The following is a 22,295-nucleotide window of genomic DNA, read 5'->3' as shown; positions in this document are numbered from 1 at the left end:
TGTAATATTTGACAAGTAATGATAAAATTTGTTTTATATTTAATATAAAAGAACTTGTATATGTAAACAAAATTTGTTTACGGATATTAAAATTTAATGAGGTACCTATTAATCACTGTCCTTCTTTTTTTCTGGATTAACTTGAATATTTTATTTTTTTCTTTTAATTTTGAAATGACATTTTAATGTTATTTAAAGTTTTATATACTAAAACAGTGAATATTTATTATTCTGCTATTAAATATAACAAGAATATCTTACAATATTTATCTCATCAAATTTAGGAAAGAAATAGAAAATATTTTTAAATTTAGAGGAAATAAAACAAAAAATAGGAAATAAAATCTCTCGTGAAATGGATTATTTTCATTCTAACAAATTAGTCAACAGAACATTTTTTATTAACATTTTATTATTCTCTCTATTCAGTTATAATAGTTGTTTGAGATGTTTTTTTCATTAAAAAATATTCTATTAAAATTTAAAAATAACAAACATAAAGTATTATTTTTTATTAAAAAGCGTGATAGAAAGTAATCGTGATCAATTTTGTCCACATATCACTTTATAGTTAGAAATAACTTCAATTTGCTAAATTAACTAATACAGAATAAAATCTAAAAATAACTTAACGAGTGGATATGGAAATTAAGAAACGGTGTAATATAATGAAGGAAATGACAATTGATTGTTAATTTCTAATTACTAAAATTTGTTAGACCACATTTGGAAGATTAAAACGGCTGATACTTCTGATTATAGATGGTTTACTTTATTAGAATTACTTTTTTGAATAAAACTCAAAAGAAACTAATATGACACTGTATTAGTAAAAATAAAAAATAAATAAACTCAGAGAGAGCAAAGATTTTAAATATAAATATAAATTTTAAGCTATTTATCTTAAGAGAAAAAAAGTGATTCTGAACAACAAAAAGAAAAACACAGTGAATTTAAAAATAATTTTAAATGGCTACAAAACAATCTTATTCTCTTCTACATTATTCTAAAATGAAAGGAAAGTGCAAGGTAAATTCCTTTCGGAATTTGGATGGACCACACGCTATTATTTTGGCTGCGGATTCTTCCCTTGTCAATTACGCTTTATTCAAAACAGAAACTGTAATGGAAAAAAGAGAAGAAAAACTAATAAAACTATAAAAATATGAGTTAAATATGATTTTAGTCTCTTAAATTTAAGTGAATTTTGAAATTAGTCAATTTCAAAATTTTGGACTAATTTAGTTATTTATTTTTTGAAATACGTGAATTTAGTTATTTTAATCAAATTTTGGTATGTTTATTTGATGTTTCATACACATTTTAGAATTGTATTTAAATTATTTATATTGTTTGACATAATTTTTACTTTCATATTAAGTTAAATATTATTATGAAATGCGTTTGAAATGTTAAACAAATTTAATAAAATTTGATTAAAATAATTAAATTCATATATTTTTAAAAAAAAAATTTAAATTGGTCCAAAATTTTAAATTGATCTAATTTTAAAATTAACTGAATGAAGAGATAAAAAGAAGTGTCGTTGAAGTTGTTTCAATCAAGAAAATAAATTTCATAACAAGAATAAAAGATTATTATTTTTGTTTTCAAATCAATTATCACTTTCTGGGTGGTTCAAATCTAGTCTTCTTCACCACATATTTTCTTCCCGGGCCCAAATTCAAGTATCGACCCGAAAAGTCTTAATTTATGACTTGTATTTAGGGTTTACACCTGTATTTATGTGTCACCAATGCTTCATAATTCGTAATAATGGCTTAAGCTTTGTGGTTCTAAATTCTGATTCCCTTTATCATATTAGCCTAACTTTGCATGGAAAGCGAAAACTCAATCTTTTTCGTTTTATACATTTCTTCACGGCACCCAAATATCTATTAACTTTATATTAACAGATTCATATTTTGTATTACATTAATAAAAAATAATTTATTTTTATTTAGAAAATATAAAATTATTTAATTAAAATAACACAAAAGGAAATATTTAATTTATTTTTCAATAAACTGATTCACTATTTTCAATTAGATCTATCTCTAAATTAAAAATATCATTATATTAAATAATTCATTTAAGTTATTAAATATATATATATATATATATATATATATATATATATATATATATATTGATGTATACATCTTGAAAACGTTTTTTTCCGATAAAAGTAATTTTACTAATTAAAGTTTATTAGAATGAGATTAAACATCATATAATTTTAAATGAATTTCAATAATAATATATAACAATAATAAAGAGGATTCCTTCTTTTATGTCTACATTTCATAATATCAATTTTACTCTTTATAATATAATTATTTATTATTTTTTAAAATTAATGGTTATTTTTATTTATTTTCTATAAAACTGTTTATCTTATTTATTTTTTTATTCATTAACAATTAACTTTTATATTCATTTTACTTTATTTTTAACATTTCACTTCATTTTTAATAAATATAAATTTATTTTATATATTAACTTAATAACATTACATTATTATCACCTAATAAAATTGTATCATTTATATTTAAAAAGTCATATATATATATATATATATATATATATATATATATATATATAAAGACGTGATAGCGGCTGTACAGTAATAATAATAATAATAATAATAATAAATATAAATATAAATATAATGTTATCCCTAATTGTGCGAATATGGTAGGACACGTGGCAATGCCGGTAAGTATGAAGTGCCACTTCAAGACTTTTGACATGAATGAACCGTTTTCTGTGGATTATAGTAGTGCCACATGTTCTAACAATTCATTCTACATAACAGGTGCCGATTGAGTAACATCATTGAATTGAACAAAGCACTTTCTCACTTTCTCACCTTCTCTTCTTCTCTGAGGTGCCCCGACAAACTCACAGATCAACCTAATTTGGCCCACATTATGTCTCTGTTCCACTTTTTCTCCACCACAACACTCTTTCTACTTCCAACGTTTTTTCTTCTGTTCTCGCTCTTCCATTATCATTCTCGCATGCATATTTTGTGATACGCTTCATGCACTGATGGGCTACTTCCGTTGTTGTTAACTTCAAGGTACCGGTGCTTTATTTCAAAGCTAGAGTTAAACTTCTTAATGCGGAGTTTCAACCCTTTAATTTCGTCTAAGTGCGGTACCTCACGCAAGTGAATCACGTTTTCGGGTGCGACAAAAATCAGAGTTTTTGTTTGCCTGCGTTGCTTATAATTGGTTGGCTTGGCTTTCTTTCAAACCCAAATTCCAAAGTTTGAATTTTTATCTTAAGTAACCGAATTTAGTGTCTCCTGTTCTTGAGGGAAACTCACTTGACCGGAGGTTTCATGTGGGTGAGGCTTTTCTGTGAACTTTTTTTAGCATTTTAGTGCCACTTTCATTCTTTATTATAGTTAGTGGTTTTTCTCATTGTTAGTGAGAAGGACTATTCTATGCTATAGGGGCAGAATATAAAAGGGCATCTCCTTTGCCAACTTTTTATCACTGTGGAGTCTTTCCCTATTCCATTATGATTTGACTTGATTGGTTGGTGTGTATTTAACCACATAAATACCAAGATATTACGCAGCTTCGAAGCGTTAATGTTCAAGCAAAAACGTTAGCGCATGTTTGATATTGGAGCTCCTTCGGTATCCCTTCAGTTAGTTATGTATCAGCATCCTCAATAAGTGGTCTTAAACAACAAAGTCATTTTGGCTTATCGAAGATGGCTGAGAAAGAGACTATGTATTCATTAGGTGATTGGAGGAGAATTCCAATTTGCACTTTCTTTAAGGATGCAAGGTATGATATGTTTATGTTCTTGTAGCATTTCTGTAGTAGTAGAACATAGCTGTCTGAAGATCGTAAGTTCTAACTTCAAAGGCCAAAGGAATAGTGTTGTTCATTAAACAGAAACTGCACAGTTAACATGTTTTTTTTTTTTTTCTGAAAATTTTCCATCTGTTGTACGTATTTTAATGATGTTAGTTTCACGGCGTGGTTGACAATTCTAGTTTCATGTCCTTGCTGAGCTGTTACGATGAACGCTTGATTTTTTTTCTCATTGCAGACTGGTTTTTAAAGCAGACAGTCTTGGTCGGGAAATTTTGTCAATTGCATTGCCTGCAGCAATGGCTTTGACAGCTGATCCTATTGCTTCATTGGTTGACACAGCATTTATTGGCCAAATAGGTATGTTCTGTTATTGGTTTATCAATTTGAGCTTATTACACATCTCTTATTTCAAACAATAGGTGTGCATGACAGTTTATCAACTGACATGGTTATCACCATGTATTTGAATGCCTTGTGCAACTATTGGTTCATGCAGGGCCAGTGGAGCTTGCTGCTGTAGGAGTTTCAATAGCTCTGTTCAATCAAGTATCAAGGATTGCAATATTCCCACTTGTCAGTGTCACCACCTCTTTTGTGGCTGAGGAAGATACCCTTAGTGGAGTAAGTCCTCAGATAGAGGAGGGTAAATGCTTGGAAGCTGGTGGGCCTGTGGATACTGAAACCAAAGAGTTATTACCACAGAGAGGTACCATACTATTCTGCCATTCTTTTGTAATAGGTTTGGTTTCTGGCAAGTTTTCTTGGCTTCTGCTCAAGAGCAATGATCTATTGCTATGTAGGAAAACCAATAAAAGGTTTTGTGCATTTCCATCAAGACCTTTTCATTTTCTTGATCAGTTGCAGGTACAAATGTTCACAATTCAGATTCTGTTGGTGAATCTTTTAATATAGTTAAGGAGGAACACAAGAGAAGGCATATCCCTTCAGCTTCATCGGCATTATTTATCGGTGGTATACTTGGCCTCATCCAAGCAATATTTCTTATATCTGCGGCAAAACCTTTATTGAACTTCATGGGAGTAAATTCTGTAAGTACCCTTGTGTTAAGAAATGTTACTTTTAGGATTATAGCACTTGGTGTTCATTTTAACTTGTTCCTATAGTTGTTTGATCTTATTTGAGCATGAGTAATATGAATTATTGATACAGGACTCTGCTATGCTACATCCTGCACAACAGTATCTGAGATTGAGGTCCCTCGGTGCTCCTGCTGTTCTTCTCTCCTTGGCAATGCAAGGAGTGTTCCGAGGATTTAAAGACACGAAAACACCTTTATATGCGACTGGTATACATTCACAAACTCAAATTATCATTGATTAAGTGTCACAAATCACAATTTCCTGCTATTATATGATTATAATTACTCTTCCCTTGATTTATCCAGTGGCAGGAGATGCAACTAACATAGCATTGGATCCTTTATTCATGTTTGTATTCCGCTTGGGTGTCAGTGGTGCAGCCATTGCCCACGTTATATCTCAGTATGTTTTGTTTAACTGTAATTCAAATGTTATAAGTATGGAAGACTCTGCAAAGTACTTTTATGCAGACCTATCTAATAAGTTGCATTGTGTTTTCCTTTTGCTTCTTTTGATCCTAATTATCCTTTGTTTTCAAATTAACTGTGTAGGTACCTAATTTCAGCTATACTCCTGTGGAGGTTGTTGGAACAAGTTGACCTTATACCTCCAAGCATAAAGCATCTGCAATTAGACCGTTTTCTTAAAAATGGTGAGAGTCAAAATTTTCTTACAGAAATTTCTATGGTGTTTTGTTTTATCCATATCATTCAAATTGATACTTCTACTAATGGCTTTCTAATAGATTAACAACTAACACTTCAGGATAGAGACTTACACCTTTGTTTGTCCTTTCGTAATTTATTGTTGTCAACCAGGTTTTCTATTATTAATGAGATCTATGGTGTTTTGTTTTATCCATATCATTCAAATTGATACTTCTACTAATGGCTTTCTAATAGATTAACAACTAACACTTCAGGATAGAGACTTACACCTTTGTTTGTCCTTTCGTAATTTATTGTTGTCAACCAGGTTTTCTATTATTAATGAGATCTATGGTGTTTTGTTTTATCCATATCATTCAAATTGATACTTCTACTAATGGCTTTCTAATAGATTAACAACTAACACTTCAGGATAGAGACTTACACCTTTGTTTGTCCTTTCGTAATTTATTGTTGTCAACCAGGTTTTCTATTATTAATGAGAGTCGTCGCTGTAACATTCTGTGTGACACTGGCTGCATCATTAGCTGCACGGCAAGGATCAACGTCCATGGCTGCATTTCAAGTTTGTCTGCAGGTTTGGTTGGCAGTGTCTCTTCTTGCTGATGGTCTGGCAGTTGCAGGGCAGGTTAGATATAATAAATGCCTTGCTATGTTGCTTCATGATGGTTTCATACAAAAATATTGTCTAAAATATCAACAACCTCAACTTTAATAACATTGTCTTGTATGAGAAAAACGATTAAATGTGAACAGGAAAGTGATTAAATTTGAAAGAGATTGTTTTGGTATGAAATGAACTATAGAAGCTATAATTATCACATGTTTTCTGCTAAGTGAATCTTATTACATGCTTGTGATACTCCAAATTCTTGGTAAAATGCCATTTATCATGTTGGTTTCAGGCTATTCTTGCTGGTGCATTTGCTAATAAGGACTTCAATAGGGCATCGGCAACCGCATCCCGAGTTGTGCAGGTGCTGTAGAATGATAAATGAAATGTTCATCTTTCACAAGACATGTATTTTGTAAATGTGACACACTATTATATTGCAGATGGGTTTGGTTCTAGGATTGGCACTTGCATTCATTCTTGGAACAGGATTGCACTTTGGTGCTAAAATATTTACAAAAGATGCTGATGTGCTCCACCTCATTCAAATTGGGATCCCGGTAATTATTGGTTTTCAAATTGGGAAGGATACTGGTAACCTATCTTGATTACCAACCCCAGGGAGACTCACTTTCATGTTCATTCTTTTACCAGTTTGTGGCTGTCACTCAACCCTTGAATTCTTTAGCATTTGTATTTGATGGTGTCAACTTTGGAGCTTCTGATTTTGCATATTCAGCCTTCTCCATGGTGTGTTTTTCTTAATGTTTTAATGTTGATATTATGATTATGATAAATAACATTCAATGGCTTTACTTAATTGTGGTAACTCTCAGGTTGTGGTGGCAATTCTAAGCATTATTTGTCTCCTTATTTTATCATCCGCGGGTGGTTTCATTGGTATTTGGGTTGCTTTGACCATATATATGGGTCTTAGAGCATTTGCTGGCTTCTTGAGGTAATGGTAATTTCAAGGGTTTTTATTTCTAATGTTTTCCTTCTATTTGACTGATGAATGAAATATGTTGATGCAGGATTGGAACAGGATCAGGACCTTGGGAGTTCCTAAGGAGCTCATAATAACTGCACACAAGCCTATAGGTTGCAGTGGTAGTTGCTAATTAGGTTTAAGTGAGAGGCTTTCATTGGCTTTTTTAATCGCATGCAAATTCTTCTGAAAGAATAGGCACTGGTTGAAAAATCTATCTCTGCTTCATAATATGTACAGAGAAAGTCTCTGTACTCATAGTCTCGTATGTATATGAAATGAAATATAGAATCAAGCTTTTGTTTGCAACAAATACAACGTAAAAATGTAAGATTGCAGGGAACGATCACTGGTTCCTTTTCATTGCAGGGAACAACCTCAAAAGCTAATCATCAATTCCTCTCTTAACAAAATTGACCTCAGAATAGTCATGAACAAAAATAAAGACCTTACACAGTATTAAATTAACGCTTCCTTGGAAGCAACTATTACTATGGTAGATGTAGCTAACTGGAAACATAACCCTACTCTTGCATTACATCGGATGCTTCCCAGAACCAAGCAGCTGACCAATTAGATTAGTCACCTAACAAACACAAGAAAACTGCCAAGACAATAAGACAATCACTACACTCAACATTTGCAGTCTCCCATGATTTCAAAAGCAAAAGCCATATTGAAATCAGAGCTTCCATGATCCATCTATACTTAATTTGCCTTGCCTTGTGCAAAATTATCATGAATATTAAAGTCCAAACAGAAATTTTAAATGAGGAGCACACATCTAACCAAGTACTAAAACCCCATTAAGATTTCTGAGAAACTAAAGCATAATATTGAATTTGATGAGAAAAGAATAACCAATAATAGAGAACTCAAAATGTGGCAGTGATACATATAAAAGTAAAATTCGTAAAAATCTTACCTGCCAGTATTTTGAAACACAGCGATCAGTGCAACTATTTTCACCCATATTTAGCTCAGATTCCTTGTACCTGGAAAAATAATGTGACAAACATATTATCGTCTCTATGAGAAACTAATCTCCATTTGAAACTCATCAAGCATGCTCAAGCAGTTCACACAATCAGAAAGAGTTTTCCTACCTATTGTCAACGCATTTATTGAAACAGCTGTGGGTGATCCTGAAGATTAAAAACAACAAAAGATTAGGCAATTGAGATATGCCACCAAGAAATCTACTCGAAAAAAAAAATGCAGTCCGATTCTACGGTATACTTGCGAACAAAGGCAAACACTATTAAGGCAAGCTAGAGAAGGAACCTACTTGTTGAATAGTTCGACCCTATATTCCATCTCCTTTTCAGCTATTCCAAATATCTGCTCCATTACCACGTGAATTATTGAAACACATACAAACACATGAAACTAAATGATAAAAGAACAGCAAAAAGATAAAATTTAAATATGAAATCATATTGGTGTTTCAAATTAACAACATCAAGATCAGTTTTCGAAAAATTCAAGGAAGAGAAAAGCACCCACCTGTTCTTTATCTAAACCAGCCGGTGACAAGTTGGCATCCATTTTACCCTAAAAAAATCAGATGATAAATTGAGACAACGGAAATTCAGGAGTACAAGAAAACATAAATTTTTCTGAATATTTTGAACTAAAAGGGATGAACCACCTAACTCACAAGTGCTACTATTACATAAGATGAAAGACATCACCATGTAGATTTTCAGTATTTCTATTTGCAAGTTTGCAACAATAATTTACAAATAAAATGTCAATTATTCCTAGTTTAGCTTTTAAAGCAAAATAAAAAGGATGTAAAAGAGAAACGTACAATATGAATTCACAAAACAGTGCCGTTGAATTGTTGGATCGTTGAGAGAAAGTGCGAAGCAACACAAAGACTCAAATGGCGGTACTAGCTATCGAAGGAGACCGGGTTTCAGGAGAGAAAATTCCTAAAGGAGGCAATAGTGTAAACTATACCTTAAGTTTTATAGGCTTAAATATACATTTGGTCCCTATTTTTGTCAAAATTATTCAATTTGGTCCCTATTTTCGTTGTTTGTTCAATTTGGTCCTCATTTTTGTAAAATCGCATTCAATCGAGTTCTTTTGGCAAACGATGTTAAAATTGTTAACGGAAAGTGACACGGTGAAACTGTTTGGGTTACGTGTCAAATTTTTGGCAGTGACGTTGGCATAGTGAAATTTTACGGCCGTTGTAGGTTTAAAAGTTAGTGAAATTGATTTGGGGAAGAAATTAAGGTTTGAGAGGTTTCAAGCAAAATTGTGTCGAGCAAGAAACTTGTGCACAATCCAGTTGGTGATTCGGGATTCGTGTTTGAGAGGTATGTCTCGTCACCATTCGTCTTCCTCCTGGGGCAACCAAGTTGCGGTTGGTCTCATATTCGTGGTTCCAAGCGCAATCTCGAAGCTTCAATCGCAAATCACTCTCCAAGCGCAAATTCTCCTCTTCGCGAACCCTAATTGATGAACAAGAAACTCCACCACCCAAGAACCCTAATTTCCCCCTTTCTCACCAACCCTAATTTTTCCCTATCTCTCGACCTCTCGAATGCCCAATTTCAATTTTTCACTCAACGAACTCTCTAACTCTCGAATGCCCAATTTCCTCTCGAACTCTTGCTGCAGTAAACTCTCAATTCAAACTTTTTCATTTTTTTCACTTTACCATGTTTTATCTTTTTACGTAATCCAAACTTTTTTCTCTAATTTCTTTTTAACTGTGCCAACGTGTACCATCATATATTCCAAACATGTAACCCAAACCGTTATACCGTGTCACTGTGCCTATAACAATTTTAACACCGTTTGTCAAAAGGACTCGATTGAATACGATTTTACACAAATGATGACCAAATTGAAACACAACAAAAATAAGAACTAAATTGAATAATTTTGACAAAAATAGGGACCAAATGTATATTTAAGCCATGTTGATATTGTGAAACTTTCCATTTTAGTTTTCATAATCTTTTATTTAACTAACAAAACTCACAAAATGTTACGTACTAAATTTTGATAAAGATATGAATTTTATAAAACATCACTCTTAAACGAAAATTCAAAAGTAAATTTGAAAAAATGTATAAAATGATGAAATTATTTAAAATAGAATAAGATATCATTAAAAAAAGTACTTAAATTGAAAACGCTCCAGGCCAACTTCTTTATCTGTGAATGTAATTATGTAAAAACTATTGAAGTCGAAAAGAAAATTTGAAAGAGCTGCATCTTATTTCTAACTTATAAAAGGCTTTCACAAACTTTCTATACAGTTTTGGGTCACCAAAACAAAAAGCATGAGACTTCAAAGAGACCGAACCGTAATCGAAATTCCATTTTCAAAAAAGTACTGAACATAATAAATCAGTGTGTTTGAACCCAAGAACATTCCACGTTTATGAGAATCCTAAACATTAAAATCACATAAAAAAAATATAAGACTTACCCCTTGTATCCTCAGAAAACCACAGATTAAATATTGAACCTAGCCCTAATTGTTTACTGTACAAAGGGACTATAGTTGTTATTGAGGACTTTATAAAAGATAGGATATTTTTGATTTAAGACTGATCAAATTGGGATTAAACGAATTTATAAATAATTGATGGAAACACATGCGTCCATGTATCCATTTTTTTATTACGATAATAAAAAAATTATCGCAATTATTAAAAAAAATAAAATAAACATTTTAATAATTTTATTATGTAATTTTCTATTGTAGACAGTTAATTAAATTTTAAAAAAATAATTACAAAATCTAAGGAGTAAAACAATGAAATGATTTATAATAAGTAAATGTATAAAAAAAAACAGTTATAATACAATTACATAAACCATCTTTATTGATAAGTATAAATTGGCCACACATATAAAAAATGTTAGTCGGTATTAATAAGTATATATGATATAAATGACATCGTATAAAAAAAATATTAGTCAGTAAATGTTTTGTGTCGGATTCCCGAGACCATTAATTAAGCCTTTTCATATACATGGGGTAATTAAGCATGAATCCCTTAAAAATAGTATATAACGTAGATAGTGATATCTTAGTACAATAGACAACAACATATGAAATTCCCACTTATAAAGCAGGACCCCATGTGACAACAGATTTGAAATCTATAAATAGATAGTAAATCCAAAGAAAAGAAAAAAAGAAACCCAACTTTCTAGTTAAAGTTCTACAATTAAAACAGGTCCACTTTTAGGTTCACTGTGAAACTATTACTACATCGTTAAAAAGTTGCAACGAGAAAGCTAATCATTCATATAATGAGCAAGCAACTTTCGAAGTGAGATTGAGCAGCACAAATAACAATCCCACCCACAATTTTTCTTTATGAACATAAATCCCCCCATTCAAAACAACTTCGGTGTCCAGTTTTCAAATCCCATCGTTCTTTTATATATATACAACTAACTAGAATTTAAAATTAACTATGAGCTGAGATGAAATGAAAAAAAAAGCATAGGATCTTTTACCGGTGGAGTCATTCTGAGGAAATGGGGTTTTGTAGCACAGAATATTGCTTGAAATGGCATAATATTGGGTGTGGTCGTTTACCCATTAATGATACGCCTCCAGATACATAATTTATTTGGCGGGTTGGCCAAGTAATAGAGATAATGAATATGCATAAACTACCAGAAGCTAAAATACAATTTACTCTACTATTCACACTTCAATTGATTCATGTTTCAAAAGGAAGATTTATGATCTTGTCATGAACTTGACTTTCTACCGATATGTAGCAGATATGAGTAACACACTAATATCTTCGCTGGTTACCCACATTGTACATGAAGAAATCAGACACGACTTCGTGTTAATTTAATTTTAGACTCTACCAACTGGAGAGTGGGGAGGATAAGCAACGTAAGTAGCAGGAACGTCCTCCAATTTGCCAAAAGCCTTTAGTTCATCTGTTTGCACCAACCCAGTTTCCCTCGGATTTTTTCCTTCGATGTAGTTTCTTGATCCAGAAAGTTCATATGAGATCAAGCCATCCACTAATGCTATGCAGATAGAGAATGCTTGCAAAAGTGAGAATGAAGAATCAAAAGTTACAGAATATACTCCAGCCTTGAAGGGAGAAAAACTGAAAGCAGGCTGGTTTTCTTGGTCCTGGTCATTCCCCTGTAGTTAACATAGATGGTTATTACAAAAATTCACTTCTGATCATATCTACAGGCGGTTATAACTTAACAATATTAATAAACAAAAAGATTAGAAAAATAGCAAACTTAAATTAATCAACACAGTACCTGGAGGAAAAGCTCAAAGGGGTGTGGGAAACAAGCTTTCGAAATCCTTGGTTCTCTATAAGTTTCACTTTCATTTGCCAGAATCTTAAGTTTACAAGCCATATCCCAACCACCACAGTCACACGATCCACCTGTTCTCCAGCGCTCAATCAGTGATGAAGGTCCACCATTACTTGGAAGACTATGAACCCCAGTTGGGAGCACAACTGTAACATGTAGATCCTGAGTGTCATTCTGGCGACTACTCTGATGTGCATAATTGATAAAATCGATAGCCTTGGGTGATTTGACAACAATGGCAGCAAGCTCGTCATTTGGTTCGTAGTCAGTGACCTGTGCATCTCCCTGCTTTAGCTTTACAGAAAACAAAACAAACTCCTTATTGGAATTGGAGTCCACGCAATTCTGTCTTGGTGATGCGTAATGCTGTGAACCAGAAACCTTCATCTGGGCAACAGCATGGTGAATATAATCAGGACCTTTAGTTTTGCTAGCTTGATTCATCCAACTTCCGCTCTTCTTTTTACCCTCTCTAAAGGTAAAAAAGGTATAGATACGGTCACATTCGTCTTCCTCTGAGACAGCCAAGTTCTTCACAGTGGCAGCAAGGATGTTGCTATTATTATCAACAGCAAATGTGAAAAGGGGCTGACCATTCTTCACGGCAATTCTTAGAAGAGCTTGAAATGTTGATGGCCCATTCTTTTTGTTCTTTGATAAATTAACTGTACTAATCGTGGTACACCCAACCCTCTGGCCCCTGACCACTTCTTTTTTCTCCGTAGAAATTTCCCCATCACCTGGCATACAATTCTTATTTGTTAACACCGAATCTTTATCAGTAAACTCCATTGAGCGATGACCTGTCTTTGGTTTTAGCAGTGGATCCAGTAATCGCCTTAAAGGGCTACTAGACCTGCTTTTGGAAGCAACGCCAGGTTTATCATTGCCTGAATTTTTTGAGCTGGCATAACCTCTCGCATTTTCCGAACTAGATTTAAGTGCTGCTACAGAACCCTGATGTGGCACGTGTGCAACCTCTTTACAGCCAGGACCTTTACCAGTAAAGCCAATGCTGAAGCTAAATCGCCGAAAAGGTGAAGAACTTCTTGATTTCTCTGCAGTTACTTTCTGATCTATTCCCTTGAGAGGCCCATTTGAAGATGAAGATGCACCAGTGTTGTGTTTCTTTTCCTCAGCCTTTTTAGATCTGGATGGACTTATTCCGGTTCTGACCAGTTCGGGTACTGCTAAAGTAGAAGCAGGAATTTTATTATCTTCTGGTTCTACGGAACTGGAAACTGACCACTTCGGCTGAGAATGGCCTCCACTAATTTTGTCTGGCTGAGGACACGTGGAAGAAATATTGGAATTTGGATATCTAGAAGGAAGTTCCTTAGGTTTTTCTGAATATCTTGTTTTAGCTGGACTCGCTAGTTTTTGACTCAATGAGCTTTGAATATCAGGAACTTTCCGATGCTTATTCTTGGGGTTGTCTCTTGGTAAAATGAGAACAATCGATTTGCTTTTCCCATGCATAACGTGTTCAGAAGCATCGGTATTTGGTTGTCTGAAATTCTCCACTTTCTTCTCTGGATCATCATCTTCAGCGCTCATTTCAAGCTTAGTACGTGATGCTGCCTCACACATTCCAGCATTTGGAAAGATATCACTTTCCTTAATAATGAGTGGATTTTGTTGTCTCCTCTCACATCCTTTGGGCATATTAGCAGAATGGTTCTGGGAAAGATGGTCGCCAACTCGAGCATACTCGCTGTGTGTATCAACATTAATGCTGCCACCTTTAAGATTCTGACAAGTTCCAAAACTTCCTCCAGAATTTTTGTCAGATACAGAGTACTCTTTCATTGTAGTTGTCCTGAAGTGAGATTGCAGTGACGGACGAGATATTCTTTGATGAGAAGGAGAACAACTAAGACCTTTGCTAGAATTACCAGATAATCCCTCTGTCGAAACAGATGATGATCTATTACTTGTAGATGTCGAGCTTCGGCTACTTAAGGGAAACTGTTTATGGCTGTACTGCCATTGTTTTAGACTAGCCCAATCAAGCACCCCAACATTCAAAACTTTTTCAGGAATTTTTTCTCCTTTCTCAAGATAACCTGGTAAATTTGACATGTACCTAACCAGCTCATCTTCCTCACTTCCCATTTTGTAAGCTGATTGTTTTTGCTGATTTCTGTATGGTTTTAAAGAGTGAGCGTCTTCCTCAGTTTTGGTAATTTCATGATGAAAATCAGCATATGACAATGTTTTCTCCTGTTTCAACTTGTCATTAATTTTTCTATTCATGCTGATGGATGCTTTCCACAATTTCACTCTGACCTGGCATCAGATGAATAAACTGTCTGGGCTGTGGCTTGAAAACTACTTACCAACTTCTTCTTGTCCACAGAGTGCAGTTTGAAAAATACTAGTGTTCTTTTCTGCAGCTGCACAACTGAATTATAATCACAAATCAAACTTACAGAAACAGAAATTTCATGATAAATGAAAAATCGCTATCGAGAACAAACAAATATATAATAACCAAGTGTAGCTTTTACGACCACATTATTTTTATTTCCACCTTTTAGTAACCATGACAACCAAATGCAAAAATCACAATAGCATGAGTTGTCATATATAAAATACCACCTACCCAACTGCATTGAAGACAAAACTACCAAAAACAAAACCTGCCAATTATAAACCCAATCATGTTAACTCACATGGAAGAGCCAGTACAATTGCAAACAACTTATTAGATTGATAATCGTTCCTTGAAAAAAGGTATGATTAGCCTTTAAGAATAAGGGTCTCCTACAATTTCTCCCCTCCTTTTACAGATCACCTTGTTTAGTTCAGATAGAAAGTAAGGATAAAAAGTTGCAAGGGAGAATTCAAGCTTTCAACCCTTCTTAATCAATTTGATAGCTATACAATTGAATGTGATGATTAAAGTCCACATAGTTCAACTGCCCAAGATAGAAAAACCAGGGAAGTTGTACTATTACAGCTTGAATAATATATGAGAACTAAAGAAAACAATGTGTTGGTTAAAGAATTAATGCGCAAAACTTAAAAGTGAGATATAAAATCAAACAAGAGGGGCAAAACAGAAATCAAAAAGAGCCGAAGCTAGAAAACAAAATTAAGTGGTCCATGCAAACCCATCCTCAAAATCCAAAAGATAAGGCATCATACAACAAACGACGAGCAGTATCACAGTCTATACCCCAAATTAAACGGTACTGTCCAACATTTCATTATTGCCGTTCGAATTTCAAACACCGAGGTCTCGTTTGGAATTTGGTAAATCGGTCACCACCACAAAAAGGAAACAAAAACATAAAGGTAATGCAACACCTTTATTTGAATAAAACACTTTTTTACTTCTCTTTCCACGCAACATTATCGCCGGGACAGCACGATTGCTGAAAAATACTAAAAGTGACGAACTCAAAACCCTCGGTTACTTTACGCACGTGCATTCACGAGATTAGAATAAACACCAGTTATAAATTAAACAAAAAATAAAACTAGTAAAACTCTAATCGAAAACATACCAGAGAAGCGAGAGTGAAGAAGAATCGGGAAATGCAGAGAAACAGGAGAATCGTATAGCTTGGAGAAGAAGCAAGGAGTGTCGGTGCTGCCGAAACGACGTCGCAGGCGCAGCGGAGAGCGGAAACGCAAGGCGAGTAACCCAAAACGCGAGAAAAAACACGTCGTTCTCGAACAACGCAATTGCAAACTCCAATGCGGGTAGGAAAGAGGAAGAGAGAAGGAGCGTTTGGTTGGGTTCTCACTTTCTGGCTTGTGTGTATCTGTGTGCGCAGTGATAGAGAGTCAAAGAGGGGTGAGTGAGTAGATAGTGAAGCAGGGTGGGGGCCACATGATTTTTCATCAGACGGCTGAAACGGAAGTGGGTGATCCAACGGTGATGGTGGGTTGCATACAATAGATGCAGGGCATATTCCGGGCCCCACGAGTGATTCTTGTGGAAAGTGAAGTATGAGTTGGTGGGCTTTGAGGGACCCAGTTTGAATTGGGCTTGGACTGGGCTTTGTGGAGAATGCAAATGAACCGAAATTAGGAATTGTCGTGTTGTGCCGTGTTTGGTAAGATCAATCAATCATGTTGCAGGAGCCGAAACAATGGTTATTGGGGTCGCTTTTATCCTTTTCTTTGTCGTTTCAGCTCCAATGCCAAAGGTGGATTCCACTTTCTGCGGTAACCCACTTCAACACCGTTCTTAAAGGATTTTAATCTTTCCGTATTCACTTTTTCTTTTCGGTACCTTTTAAGGTTGAAGAATTTAAAATAGTTTTTTTTTTAAGAAAATTATTTGTTCATAAATTATTTTTTATAAATTTGACAAAATTTCTATAAATAAAATTAAATAGATTAATTTTTCAGACTCGTATTAAATATTACTGCAATATATTTTTACAATTATGAATAACCTGGGTTTTGAGTATTTTCTACACTCTTTGATTTTACAATTATGTATTTGTTATGTTTTTCTTTCATATGTATTCATTCATCAACTGTGTTATTGGAGTTGTTATGTTTTAAGCACTCTTGGCAGCAAGTGGGTATGCACTGATGTGGGTTATTTATTATGAAATTTATTTGATACAATTTTTTAAGTTGTTAGAGTTGGAAGGGTAAATTACTGAGATTTAATATTGATGAGAAATTTACTTACTGCTTTTAATGTTTTAGTGTATGTTATGAACAAAATTATTATGAATAAGAAATATTTAATTTATTATTTATATATTTATGGGTTAAATATGTTTTTGGTTCTTTAATTTTCACTGAATTTTAGAACTAGTCAATTTTAAAATTTTAAATAAATTTAGTCCTTCATCTTTCGAAATGCATGCGTGGATTTAATCTTTTTAATCAAATATTGTTAGGTTTATTTGATGATTCCTACGCATTTGAGGATTATGTTTGAGTTGTTTATACGGTTTGACACATTTTTGTTTTAATGTTAAGTCAAATATTATTATAAAACATACTTAAAATATCAAATACATTTAACAAAATTTGATTAAAATGACTAAATCTACATATTTCAAAAAATGAAGAACTAAATTAGTCCAAAATTTTAAAATTGACTAATTTCAAAATTTACTGAAGAGCTAAAAATATATTTATCCCTATATATATAATATATAGAAACTAACTACCAAAATCATTAGTGTGGCATCACTTTCTAATATTTATCTAAGACTTAAATCAGCTTGATATCATAGGAGATTTAGGTTAAGTGTCATATGATTATGTATTGTATTTTTCTGCAACATTAACCCTAAAACCAAGTGTTCATCGTAACGTTTACTTAAAGAAAACTCCTGATACAACAAGGGATATTTTCACCAGTTCAAACAAATATTAAAATTTAAGATTAATGACAATACTAAACAGACTTTTTATTACATTTTTGAGTAATTTATAATTTAATACTAATATGAAAATAAAATAAATAACTTATTCATACATAATTCAATCATTAAATCTTTTAATATAATCAAATAAAATCATTTTATACTTTGTGAGAAAATTTAAATTTCAAAATTTGACAAACATTATTTTAAAAGTTTAATAATAAAATCAATTCATATATTATAAAAAAGTCACTCTTAGTTTTATGTTTTATTATATAAACTTAATGTTACACTTAACCGATTTTCTAGAAACAAAAATTGATATAAAATTCAAATAGCACTTTACATTATATAATACTAGTAAATATATATATATATATATATATATATATATATATATATATATATGTATATATATATAAACTATATTAATCTTTATTTTTAAAAGTTTAAATATTAAATGCAGTTGTTTAAAGAAACATTAATAAAGATATTGGTTGGAGTTCTCTAAAACTGAAGATTTAATAACGAATATTTAAATTAATAAATAAATACACTCATTTTATTAATTCATTTCACATTTATATATATAAATAGTAGATGAATCAAATAAAATAAAAAAAATTCAATATCTCTTATATTTATCATATATCTTATATTCTCATATTTTCACGATCTCTAAAAATTTCAAACATCCATAATATTTTATATTGTAATATAATTAACTATTAAAATTTTATAAATTCATATTTTAATTAAGTCCACATTAAACTCTCAAAACTCTCAAATTAAAATGTAGATTTAAGCGAATATTTACTACCGTAATATTATAATTTTTAAGACAAAGTGATATTCACACACAAAAAAAATGGTTATAAGTTTAATTTCCTTTGTCATGCTTCATTATACTATGCGCTTAATATATTAATTTTATAAACGTGTTTTCAAATTAAACCTTATCTATAATTTTTTGTTTTAAAATAAAAGTTTGACCAATTCCACTCGTGGTTGTGAAGTGGCAAGAAATATAATAAAGACTTCATTATTAATCACCTTAAATCAAAACACCACAATTAAAAATCAGACCTAATGATGCTGTCTGCGATCCCTTGCACAAATAAACCAATTACTTTTCCAACAAATAATCAGATCATGATCATGATTAGTAGGCCATAATTAAGTTTTTTTTAAAATGAAAACCAAAACTTAGTTTTAAATATTGCATTGCACATGAATGACATCATAAAGATAAAACTATTCCTAGGTCAGGAATCAGATCATAATGTATGAATTCTTAACTCTGGTCAAATTCGAAACAGAAAAAAATAGGGTACTTAGTTGTTAGTCCAGGACATAGGAAAAGTCATAATCTTAGAACAAAAGACGAGACATACGATGTTTTATTTTAGTTTATTTTTATATAAATATGAATGTAATTATTAGGTAGGGAATTTAAATTTAATCTATTCTTACAAAGATAAGTTATAAGATGTTTTTTTATGGGTTAAATATGTTTTTGATTGCTTAATTTTTAGTGAATTTTGGAATTAGTCTATTTTGAAATTTTAGACTAATTTAGTCTTTTATCTGTAAGAAATACGTGGATTTAGTCCATTTAATCAGATTTTGTTAGGTTTACTTAATGTTTTGTACGTATTTTATGATTGTATTTGAGTTGTTTATACTGTGGACACATTTTTGCTTTAATATTAAGTCAAATACTATTATAAAACGTGCTTGAAATATCAAATAAACTTAACAAAATTTGATTAAAAGGACTAAATCCACATATTTTGAAAGATGAATGACTAAATTGGTCCAAAGTTTCGAAATGGACTAATTCTAAAATTTATTGAAAGTTAAGGGACCAAAAATATATTTAACCATTTTTTTTATTATAGGTGAGAGCCTATATATTTATGGTAGTTCATGATTATATAATAACAAGTGATACTATAAATCTAATAAATTTACTTAAAATAAATTCAAATTTCATATTAAAAGATAGGTTTAAGTTTAATTTATTTCATGAATATAATAATTAATTTATTTAATATACTTTATTTTGATATTATAACATTGAGATGAAATATTTCAATCTAAAAAATTCCTAATACTCTGTGAAATTATGAACCAATTATTCCTAAAGCAAAACAATAAACATTGTTTAGAAAAACAAAAGGGAAGCATCATTGAGACATGTGCGTATTGAAAAAAAATCAATTGACACGAACGCAATGAAATTACAATTGCAATGTCTTCATTTCAATTATTATCGGCGTATCGTGGAAATGATTTATGGTGGAATTTCTATTGAACACATAGCGCATGATTATTATGCAGCGACTATTAGTGGGTTATTTTTTTTCAAATTTCCCATTATTGATAGCTAAGTGACAAAAATATTTAAACAAAAATGTGTTCATATATTTAGGCCATTAAGACAGTTAAATCTTATTAGTTATAATATTGTTGAAGATGTTATAATGTACATATAAAAAAATTATTGTAATTAAGGGTTTCTTGATGTTATTTATTGTTCATAAAAATAGTTGTGAAGGGAAGGTAACTGATGCACTTCACTGTCATTAGCTTTTAGGAAAGTAATAATGGTCTTACTTGGCATCATCTTGGGGTTCACTTAGAGATTATGCATTATTTTTCAATTATAACATATTTCATTTAACTGCAAATGCATGGAGTTAGTGTTGAAGTTAGGTAAGAAGTGTTTACTTATTTTGTAGTCTTTACCATTGTCATTCTTCTGTAATTGTAGGGGTGAAGAAAAAACAAAACTACATCAAGATATATTTACTATATTCATGTTGACAATACTTTTTCATGATGCTTTTTCCATATCTTTGTTTCTTAGATTACCAGTTTTAAATTTACATTTTTTTAATTTCAATCACTCTTGTTCATTATGACATTCATATTATTTTTTTTCTGGTGCTTTTAGTTTTTATTGTTATTGTTGCAAAAAGACTTAAACAACCTTTAAATGTGATCTGACAAATATTGAGTGACTTGCCATGTTTCAATGGCCAATAAAATCTTAAAGGACAAAATACAAAAAAGTATAGATGTTACAAACTTTTGTGTTCGGATAAAGAGTGGAAATAAGAAAGTCAAAAAGAAAAAACATTGAAAAAGTTTTTGATTATTTGGATGAAAGAAAAGATAATAGAAAGTGAGAGAAAAAGAAAAAGAAATTATAAAATGACTAAACTATTTTAATGTCACAAATTTATTTTAATTAAATATTAAGTTGTAATTTATTTTATTACTATTTTGTTATATATAATTATATTACGCTATTATTATTGTATATGTTTTGTTTTATCAAAATGATAATTTGACAAAGTTGTTATTTACAAATTTTGATAAACTCTTTTTTTCAAGTTATACTATACTTTTGTTTTTTTAATGAGTCGTTACCACGTAGATATTGTCAAAACTTTGTCAAAATAACTTTCTTAACCAATAATTTTCCTATTCTAAAATGTGTTCTTGTTGGTACCATTTTAATTCACTACTCAATAAGATTATCTCTATTTCTATGATGACATACGGAATCACTTAAGCAATTTTGCAAATGTTTTTTCTTATCAAATGACCGTAGAACTAAAATGGTTGGCATATTGTATTTTTTAGGATTACTTTTAATTTTCTGATGGTACGATCATATATACATTTACAGATATCATTTATGCATGCTTATTTCTGTTTGTTTGGAAGAGGAGTGAAATAAATAAAGAAATGAAATAGATTAGCAGAAATCGAAAAAAAAAAAATTGTGTTATTTGGATGTTAGAAATAGGAAGTGAAGAAACTTTTCTATACTTATTTCGATGAATGAAAAAAAATAAACAAAATAAATTGTATACAAAAATATACGTTAAAAATTATTTTTTTAATAGAATAGATGTAATTCAATTAGGATTAAGAAGACATTCCTCTGATCTCGTCATGTTAAGAAAAAGTGTATTAACAAATTCAAGGAAAAAAAGCTAGTAAGGCATTGTGTAACAACCCCTTTCCTGATATTCACTCTGGGCCCAACCTTCTCAATTCTCTTTGGGCTTTCTTACTCTACCCATTTTCTATTGGATTTCAATTTCCATTCCCACATTTTACTGTTCTCACTCCTCTGTGCTTCTTTTTCCCCCTTTTATTCTAATAATCTAATATTAGCTAATCATGCAAAACATATTTTAAACATGTTTGGATACTTTCACAACATACAGCGTCGACCAAAACACGACGCATCATCATTGATGCATGTACAATGTGCATTGTATTGAAAAGGAAAAAAAAAAATCAATAGACACAATGAAACTGCAATTGCAATTCCATGATCAATGAGAAAGAGAAATAATGTGTCTAAGTATTTTTTACATAG

At 31.5% G+C, this 22,295-nt stretch overlaps 3 protein-coding genes across 5 annotated transcripts; 1 reads left to right on the top strand and 2 right to left on the bottom strand.

Annotated features, from left to right (window-relative positions):
• The first annotated feature begins 2,847 nt into the window (after positions 1-2,847).
• LOC114185197 (protein DETOXIFICATION 42-like) lies at positions 2,848-7,521 on the top strand. Its single transcript, XM_028072783.1, has 13 exons — positions 2,848-3,806; positions 4,075-4,196; positions 4,336-4,545; positions 4,698-4,888; positions 5,010-5,145; positions 5,245-5,341; positions 5,491-5,591; positions 6,072-6,235; positions 6,513-6,584; positions 6,664-6,780; positions 6,875-6,970; positions 7,057-7,178; positions 7,255-7,521. The coding sequence occupies exons 1-13, from the start codon at positions 3,730-3,732 to the stop codon at positions 7,298-7,300; spliced, it is 1,551 nt and encodes a 516-aa protein (XP_027928584.1). The 5' UTR covers positions 2,848-3,729; the 3' UTR covers positions 7,301-7,521.
• Positions 7,522-7,541: 20 nt separating this feature from the next.
• LOC114185198 (mitochondrial import inner membrane translocase subunit TIM10-like) lies at positions 7,542-9,153 on the bottom strand. 2 transcript variants are annotated; one of them, XM_028072784.1, is made up of 6 exons: positions 9,022-9,153; positions 8,715-8,762; positions 8,497-8,549; positions 8,315-8,353; positions 8,134-8,203; positions 7,542-7,930 (listed from the first exon to the last, which is right to left on the bottom strand). In XM_028072784.1, exons 2-6 carry the CDS (start codon positions 8,754-8,756, stop codon positions 7,787-7,789), a joined length of 348 nt encoding a protein of 115 aa, XP_027928585.1. In that variant the 5' UTR covers positions 8,757-8,762; positions 9,022-9,153; the 3' UTR covers positions 7,542-7,786. The 2 variants fall into 2 exon arrangements, with proteins under 2 accessions (XP_027928585.1, XP_027928586.1); XM_028072785.1 differs by having other exon boundaries at positions 7,542-7,794.
• A 2,596-nt stretch (positions 9,154-11,749) lies between these two features.
• On the bottom strand, positions 11,750-16,343 carry LOC114185883. 2 transcript variants are annotated; one of them, XM_028073823.1, is made up of 3 exons: positions 16,061-16,343; positions 12,489-14,952; positions 11,750-12,360 (listed from the first exon to the last, which is right to left on the bottom strand). In XM_028073823.1, exons 2-3 carry the CDS (start codon positions 14,802-14,804, stop codon positions 12,061-12,063), a joined length of 2,616 nt encoding a protein of 871 aa, XP_027929624.1. In that variant the 5' UTR covers positions 14,805-14,952; positions 16,061-16,343; the 3' UTR covers positions 11,750-12,060. The 2 variants fall into 2 exon arrangements, with proteins under 2 accessions (XP_027929624.1, XP_027929625.1); XM_028073824.1 differs by having other exon boundaries at positions 12,489-14,944.
• Positions 16,344-22,295: the final 5,952 nt, after the last annotated feature.

Source organism: Vigna unguiculata, chromosome 5 (genome assembly GCF_004118075.2).
Source record: "Vigna unguiculata cultivar IT97K-499-35 chromosome 5, ASM411807v1, whole genome shotgun sequence".
Taxonomy (NCBI): Eukaryota; Viridiplantae; Streptophyta; class Magnoliopsida; order Fabales; family Fabaceae; genus Vigna; species Vigna unguiculata.
This window is presented reverse-complemented; position numbering and strand designations above follow the sequence as displayed.